The 8,261-nt window shown below is 53.8% G+C and overlaps 1 protein-coding gene across 1 annotated transcript; it reads right to left on the reverse strand.

Moving 5' to 3' along the window:
* Positions 1-3,716: 3,716 nt before the first annotated feature.
* On the reverse strand, positions 3,717-8,261 carry MEPE (matrix extracellular phosphoglycoprotein). The gene is made up of 5 exons (XM_010181851.1): positions 8,208-8,261; positions 6,610-6,660; positions 5,795-5,887; positions 4,830-5,676; positions 3,717-4,777 (listed from the first exon to the last, which is right to left on the reverse strand). Exons 1-5 carry the CDS (start codon positions 8,259-8,261, stop codon positions 3,717-3,719), a joined length of 2,106 nt encoding a protein of 701 aa, XP_010180153.1.

An 8,261-nucleotide genomic window follows, 5' to 3' on the forward strand; every position in this document is an offset into this window, starting at 1 on the left:
GCTGGGGAAGCTGATAGCAATACCTGGAACCACGTACCAAAGCCTCTGCTAGCCTTTTCCAGTTTCCCAAGAAGGCGTGAATTTGTCTGCCCTCTGTTCCTACGTTATTAGGCAAAAAGTACTTTTGTCCCCTAAGAGAAGACATGGTTCAATTCTTACTTCAGCAGGGCTACAGAAGTCACAGTGTAAGGAAAGTGAAAGCCCTTCACTTCATAAAAATGCCTCTAAGAGCCGAAGCAAGCTAAGTTAATAACAATTTTTCAAAACCCCACTGACACCCATTTGCACTATTTGTCCAAGGGCTCAAATTCCTCTAGATTTAGGGCTCCAGGACAACGTGTTCCTAATTACACAGGTTACAGCATTGTCACCACCAGATTAACAAAGCATTGGGAGGTGACTGAGGCCACGTTACAGACCATGATGGTGAGGAGAGATAATACTTCACCTAGCATGCCCAGGAAGCCAAGGGCGTCTGTGAGACACCTGCAAGTCACACAAGTTCCAGCTGCAATGTGCTAAACACACAGGTGGCAGAGCAGCTCACTTCATCATATAAGCCCTGGTACAGCCACTTTAATGAGGATACTGCTCAAAAATACATCACTGGAAAACTTTTGCAGCTGTGTGTGCTTCGGGGAAAGGACCTGACCCGAGGCCCATCTGGCCTGCTGCAGCAATTCCCAATTAGGGATCATGGCTCATCCTCCTTGCATCTGACTCACCTGACTCAGAGGGAGCTGAGTCACCTGAGTCAGAGGGACCCTTTCCACTCAGCGCCTGCTGTTGCCAGCACTGCTGCACACACCAGCCCATGTGTGAAGCCAATGTTAGCAGAAGTCCACTTCTGCAGAACCTGAGGGGTTTCCACTGCCACAGCTGCTGCAGAAAACTCTCCACATGCCAGAGCTTTCAGGCACTAGAAATCAGTGATAGCCCACAATAGCAGATGTTTCTTCTCTAAGCATGCCCCATTTACCTGAATAAACAACTGCCTGTATGCCCCTGGCCATATCCCCACAGTTAGTATCTGTAAGGGAACCCAGAATTTTTAGGTACAATTTCTTTCTGTACCCCTGGAAAGTGCTCTTTGCTTGAGTTCTCTCACTTAGAGGGTGGGATGAGCAACCCTAAAGCACTTCAGCAACCACCTGTGCTGTCCCCACATGAAGAAACTCCTGGTGATAAATCACTGCTGCCTTTCATAAAAGAAAAAGCTCATGGAAAATGGAATTAAATGCATGTGTATTAAAGCTCTAAATTAAAGGTTTCCCCAGAAATACACAGACCAGCCCAGCCGAGAGGCACAGAGGAACACCTCCAAGACCTGGTGGCTGCTTCTTGCCCAGATGTAAGTTTTCTTCAGGTGTAGAAGCACAAGGGGTGGCAGCAAGCCACCCTATGAGCTCCCACTCTGCCAGCACTCATCAGTCCAAGCCTTCACTGAAAGGAAAAAACACCTTTCTGCTTTGCTCCAATACTCTAGGAAACCCCTTTTCCAGGGGAAACATGCAGCTTCTTCATTTGGTGGCCAGTTGTGCTATGTGGCAAGTGACTTCTGGAAGAGCACAGCAAGGCACTCCAGTGGTGGTGAAGAGGGGGCTTGGGGTGAGAATCCCAAAATGCCATGTGGCCCAGGACATAGAACCAGAGTCACTGCACAAAAATCCAGGTGCTTTAACAGCAGCTGTGCAAGGAGGTGGTGCTGTTTTATAAATATATGACATTTATACCTGAACTAGCCAGTTTTATACCCGACCTCACCATTAGAGCAGGACTGCCTGGGAGCCTGGGGAAGCAGCAGGGCAAGAGGGCAGCAGTGCCTGTCCTGGCACCAGGCAGAGCTGGGCATCATTCAACAGTATGAAACTTTTCCAGCAAAAGGCTTTTTTATCCACTAGATGGTGCCCAGCCCTTGCTTATGAATGTTGCTTAATGACATGGACAAGAATGTGGTCAGGACTGAGTACTGAAGTGGCTGAGCATCACACTGGGGTGCCCATGCAGCTGCAAACCCACCAGTCCCAGCACTGCCAGCAGTGAGACTCCAAACCCATACCATTCATTTGCCAGGCAAAAGTAGAAACCAGACCCCATCTCCCTGGAGCAATGCCGTGGTCCATCAAATTTGAGGTGTGACAAGCCATGGCAATGCCAGGGGCAAATTGCCAAGTCCAGGCTATGAGCAGCCCTGCAGCACCTTTCACTTTGAGCCATTTGGGCTGACACAGGAGGTCCCTGAGCCTTTGGGGGTCTCATGGATCCTGCCCCGCTCCCAGGAGGCTGCAGGCAAACTCCCACCCGAGGCTGCTTAAATCTCCATGTCCCAGCAGCAACAGCACTGGGCTGCCTGTCACAGCTTCCTTGGAGGCACTGTGGACTTTCTCTAGTGTGGAACGTAGAGGGCACATGCAATTTTTTATTATTTCTGCTGGAGCACAGAAGCTTAGCAAGGCATAGCCCCAGTAGCTGGTTCTACTGATAGCTGCAGTGAGATGCACAGTGTTATCCTTGCTCTGGTGGTCCCAGCAATCACCTGTGCATGATCCCTAAGAACCCAGTGTTTGACCCAAAACAGGACTTGTCCCTTTCCCATGTGCAGCCATCCAGAGGGCAGGCAAGCAGGTGTGCTGGGGGTACATCACTGACGTTTTTAGCTGCTCCCACCCCCTCTCCCCACATGGGTGCTGTGCTGGCGGGGGGTCCCCTCTTGTGCATGCTGAAGGCATGGGGAGTATGGGGCTCAATACCACTCCTGCTGTGCTGTTTGCTCCAGTGTGCTGCCGGGTGCACCCATTTTAGCAGCTTCTCAGACAGAAAAAGCAACCTGCAATTGTATAAACACTGATTAACTTTGGGCACCGTCAGTGACACGGCTCCAGCATGTCGAAACCCAGCCCAGCTCCTGTGTGGGGGCCAGTGGTGGGAATGGCAGCCCCATGGCTGGCACATTAGGGTGCTGTTGGAAGGGCGGTGAGTCTGTAAGCACTCTGACAGCACGCTGGAGGACACAATGGGGATTTCTTACTGCAGGTGATGGACGAGCCAAGGGGAAAAATGCTCTGTGGGGCTCCCCAGTAAAAACTGCCCAAGGAGGCTGGCCCTGGAAAGGAGCCAGTAGAGTTAGACACCTCAAGGGTGGAGTGGCCAAATTGCAGCCCCAGGAGTGATGAAAGGGCCAGGGGTGTGTTGGGACCAGAAACCCTCACTGTATGCAGGACCAGCACCCCTGCAACATGCTGCTTGCAGCAAAGCAGCTGTCTGAAGTCCCACTGCAAACACCAAAGTCAACAGAGCCTTCAGTATAGAAATGCCTTTATTGCTCCATTAGGCTGGAAGTGAAACCGCGAGGATGGGGGTCTTTTCTCACCCTTTATTTACCCGCTTTGCATCAGTGCATGACCAACACTACCCTATGCCTTGTAGTGTGACTGCTGTTACATGTCTGTCTAGCATGCCTTATCTACAGCAAACCCATGCACTTGCTGTCTCAGGGCCGGATGCAGCCTCCCTCAAAATTAACAGCAGGATTGCATGAACTGCTCTATTTTGGCTCCTGGGCTGTGAGCGACTGTGAGACCCCCAGCAATTTTCAGAGCGCCTCTTGCCCAAGCAAGAGCAGCACTGCAGTGGGGATGCTGCGAAAGGATGACTCATGGGACCCCCTGACTCCTCCACTGGAGCCCAACAGGGCTGGGGCGGATGCCAGCAGCCCCTCAGCGGGCCCCCTGGCTCCAGTGGCTGTGAAGGTGCCCTGGGGCCCCCCATCCAGAGGGCTGCAGTCCCATCTGTCGGCTGTCACTGTGGCTGCCCTGCTCCCCCTCAGAGGACTGGCTGCTGTCAGCACTTCCAAGGGCAGCATAGGGGCCACTGGGGCCATTCCCCACCCTGCTGAGGGCATAAAAGGCCTGCTCCCGGACATGGAGCTCATTGGCACGCTTCACCTGATCCACCTGCCTGCTGTGGCCCAGTGCTGTGAATGCCCCCTGCGCTGCACTCCCCAGCCTCCTGCCACGGTGCCCAGGGAGGTGGCCACTCCCAGCCCCAGCTGGCACCACCCTGGCCCCACCATCTCGGCCCCACTCCTGGCCTTCACCCACTGCCATGCCACCCCCAGCTCCCCCTGCCTGCAGACGGGGGCTGCCCCCTGTTTTGGTGGTGTGCAGCCTCCCCTTGGCATCATTGCCATGTCCACTGGCACTTCCCTGGGCCCTGCTCGATGCCTGGTTGCCAGCTTTCCCATGCAAGGCCAGCATTTTGTCCATGCTGGGTGGCTTTTCCAGCCCAGCTCCCTCTGGCCAGACCTTTGCTCCTGCACTGGACTGGCTCTCCCTACGGGGCTGGGCGGTGGCTGGCCCCACTTCCCTGCTCCCCCCTCTCCCTGCCACAGTGCTCTTGCCTGCCTTGTGGTCACTGGTCGTTCCAAGGGTGGTGGTGCAGTCCCTCTCACTCTCCTCGGGGGAGGCCACAGTTGCACTCCCCGCTGGGATGGCAGCGGCAGTCTCCTCACCACTCCCTTGGTGGGGGGTGGTGACAGCTGGATGGCCCAGCCTCCCCCTGAACCTCTGCCTCTCACCTCTCACCTCCTTGTCATTGTCCCCATGGCCACCAGCTCCCGTGGGGATGGTAACATCACCACCAGCAACCCTCCAGTGTCTGGGGGCCACCGGTCCTTTTCCATCACCAATAATGGTGGCACCATCCTCATCGTCTGCTGTAGGATGGCTGTCCTTCCTAATGTGTTGGGGTGGCTGGGGTGGCTGGGCCTTTGGGCTGCCTGTGAGCAGGGATGCCATCATCATCATTGCCATCGTGTGCAGCAGCAACACCCAGCCTGGGCATGGGGCTGCTGGTCCCCATGGTGGAGATGCTGTCATCCTTGCTGCGAACGGTGGCACCAGCCAGGGTTGTTTCTTGTTCCCCCATGTGGAGGTTGGCCCTCCCGATGAAGATGTTGACCTCATTGTCTGTGTCTGGAGAGATTTGGGTGAAGCTGGTGCCCCCTGCAGTGCTACCCACTTTTTCCTGGGTGATGGTGACAATGCCTGAGTCAGGAATGTAGGCATATTCATCCACACCTTTGGCATTAACTTGAACATCATCCATCTTCTCAGTGACAGAGGTAAGAGTGGCCCTTTCCATCACTGTACCCTGCATGGCACCCTCCTGCCTGTGGCTGGGGATGGTGGCCTTGCCACTACCCTCATTCCCAGCCCCTCCAGTGGCAGGGACTCGCTCCCTCCCAGCTGTCATAGCCCTCTCCACTGGGACCTCCCTCAGGGCACTGTCATCCCCATCTCCACTCCCGATACCAGACCTGTTTCCTGCCATAGTCCCACTGGTGTGTCCACCCTGGGGGAGGATGGAAACATCACTGTCGACTTCAACCACCAAATCCAGGTCTCCACTGCCCTCTGAGCTGTCTGGGGTGGGACTCGCAACACTAATGCCACTACGCGCCTGAGTGCTGGTGCCTGGGCGAGGACCATGGGTATCCTCACCAACAGCTGGACTGCTACGGTTTTCAGTCTTGAGGCCAGTCCTGTTCTCCATCATGTCAGTGCCACCATAATCATGTCGCTCCAGGGCTGATCTGTCCTCTGTCGGCCCCTGAGCGGCATTGTCCTTGCCTGGCTGGTGGCTGGGGCCAGTGCTCTGCCTGGCAGCCTCTTCCTTCTGCACAACACACACAGGCACACAAGGGAGAGGTCAGGACTGGACCCAGCACCTGCCAGCTGTGTGAGGCACCACACTTGAGCTGGGCTCCTGATGCACCACCGAGCCACCTCCTCACCTCTATCTGTGTCTGGTTCCTCCGTGTTGAAAACGAGTAGACGTATTTGAAAACATAGAAGCCATGCTTGGCATTGCAGCCTTTCAGCAGTATCTGGGAAGGGAAGAAAAAAATGTGAAACTCACTTTTTTGAAAATTAAAAGTGGTATCAGGAGCTTCCCCTGCTGTGCCTGGCACCACAGCAGGATTGTGTCAGCACCCACTGGGACCTGGGGCACCAGTTCTCCCATCACCTTGTGGCTGCCAGCACGGGCAGGGACCTGGGTAGGACACATTTTCTTGCCTTCCAGGCTCCAGGGTTTGGCTTCCCCCAGGGCTCGTTTTCTGCCTTTGCTTGCTTTCAGAAGCTGTGAGGGTTTTTTTGCAAGGCAGCATGTATGCTTGAATAAACGACGTGATTGATGGTCCCATCAGACATGAGTGACCAAAGCACTGGAAGGACAGCAGCTGGTTTGCAATAGGGAAAACCAGGCATATTCTTCCACTCTACTTATCTGAATTTTGCTGTTCATGCATTTGATGTTGATACGCCTTGAAAAAACCCTGTAGCAGCTAAGTCCACAACTTTTATAACCTCATCTGTGGAACCACAAAGCATTTGTGCCATGGCTGGGCAGGTGCAGAGAAGCAGCTGGAGGGAAGGGCCCTCACCTTGCCTGAGCACATCACACCTTTCCCCTCCCCTGCCCTTCATTAGGGGCCCCTACAACATTTCTCTCTCACTTCCCCGTCAACCACTGGGCCCCCTCTTTTTCTGCAGCTCACTGTCCTCTGAAAGCAGCACTTTCTCACTGCACCCTGGGGTAGTGACATACCCGGTGTTGTCCCACGCAGTTCCTGGCAGCTCTCCTGGGCAGCGGCGGCACCTGTGGGCAGCAAAACACAAGCAAGAACTGAGGCGTCAAATGCTGCCCTGGCATCCAGACATCCACCAATACCCACTGATAGCTGCCCACCCATGCCCTACCTAGCATGCTACAGCATCCAGAGAAGGGTGGGAAAACAGTGTTGGTACACTAATAAATTGGCAGGCACTACCTGTAGTGCTGGATTAAAGGCAGCAATAGTAGGAAAGGTCAAAACCACATTTTCAGGGTCTGAAAAGTATTGCAAATTCGGCTACAGGATGCTGTTGTATGTTGCTTTTAATAGGATATTGTTGGTTTGCAAATACCCTTTTCCTGCATTCTGATGCAGTATTTTTATTGCAGAGCAGTTTCAATACATCGTATTGGGCTCATGCCCCAACACTCCAAATTATAGATCTGTGTTGGAAGCCTGGAGCTGGTTATCTGGGAGCAATTCCCAGCATTTGCTGGGTGACCAAGCAGCAACCCCTGTGCCCTCACAGCCAGGTTTCTGCATGTGCTCGCAAGCTTCCGTCGTCTCCTGATTATCTTGGCATCTTTTGGGACATATTGGCCAATGCATCCCTTGGGGACGGAGGACTGGGAGGTGTGAGCATCCCATGGACCCACCAAGCTATTTGGGGGCATTTCCCTGTGTGTCAGGGAGGGAGGTAGCCCCATGGAGGGGAGCCCCCTCCAGTCTCAGCATTATCAGCTGCTGAAGCATTCCAAGCCCAGCTGAAATGGGCAGAAACGTGCCCCAGAGTATTAAATATTCCTGGGTTATTCCATTGTTTGTGAACAATGTCAAGGGCTGGGTTACAGCCTTGTTTGCATGACCAGCTCTCTTCTGTGCCCCTATCTGAAAAGCAAATCTGTGCTGATTTATTGCCTTCCCCCCATCCCTGGCCCATGTTGCCCTGCAACAGACCTGGTTGTGCAAGCTTGCTCTAGGGGCTAAAGGACACGTGCAGGAGCCCAGCCCTCAGGGAAGAAGATGTGGTTTCCCTTCCCCTTACCCTGCCAGAAAAACAAGCCTTCACTAAGAGCAGCTTTTTACTCTAGCTGTGTTGGGCAACAGTTATGCAGGACAAAAGAAGCTGCTGTTATGTTTATCTTAGTTCACCCTTTGTTTGGGTTATACCTGTCTGAATTTCACACTAGGAGAGCTGGAACACAACTGCAAGCACCCCTCCAACCCCTGCCTGCATGGGTGAGGTGAGCATCCTCCCCTTCCTGTGGCTCCGCTCAGGCTGTTCCCAGGCCAAAAGCTCTGGGCAGATCTCAAATCCACAGAAATCAAGGGCACAGCCACCCAGACTGGCCCTTGCACAATGTCCTAACTACTAAATTAAAGGGATGTTCTCAGGCACATCAGTGCTAGTATATTTTTTCTGCTGGGTTTGCCTCTATGCCAGCACCTCAAAAAAACCCCCAAACCCCAGAGGTGCTGTATGCATGTAAAACTCATATTTTCCTGCTGCTGAAAGCCTGCCCAGGCACACCAGGTAGTTCACCCTCCACTTTCAGTGGCATGCTGAGAAGCCAGGGAGAGCCATACTCACGGGCACCGAGAGGACTGTGCTGAGCAGACACAGGCACAGAAGGGCTGTTTGCAT

The sequence above is a fragment of the Mesitornis unicolor genome, unplaced genomic scaffold, assembly GCF_000695765.1.
Source record: "Mesitornis unicolor isolate BGI_N332 unplaced genomic scaffold, ASM69576v1 scaffold14953, whole genome shotgun sequence".
NCBI lineage: Eukaryota > Metazoa > Chordata > Aves > Mesitornithiformes > Mesitornithidae > Mesitornis > Mesitornis unicolor.

Coding starts and splice junctions, on each gene's coding strand:
- MEPE (XM_010181851.1), bottom strand. CDS start 8,261: ATGCAAACAGCCCTTCTGTGCCTGTGTCTGCTCAGCACAGTCCTCTCG. Junction 6,661..8,207: donor GCACAGTCCTCTCGGTGCCC/GTGAGTATGGCT, acceptor TGCTGCCCACAG/GTGCCGCCGCTGCCCAGGAG. Junction 4,778..4,829: donor CAGCCCCATGCCCAGGCTGG/GTGTTGCTGCTG, acceptor CCCTGCTCACAG/GCAGCCCAAAGGCCCAGCCA.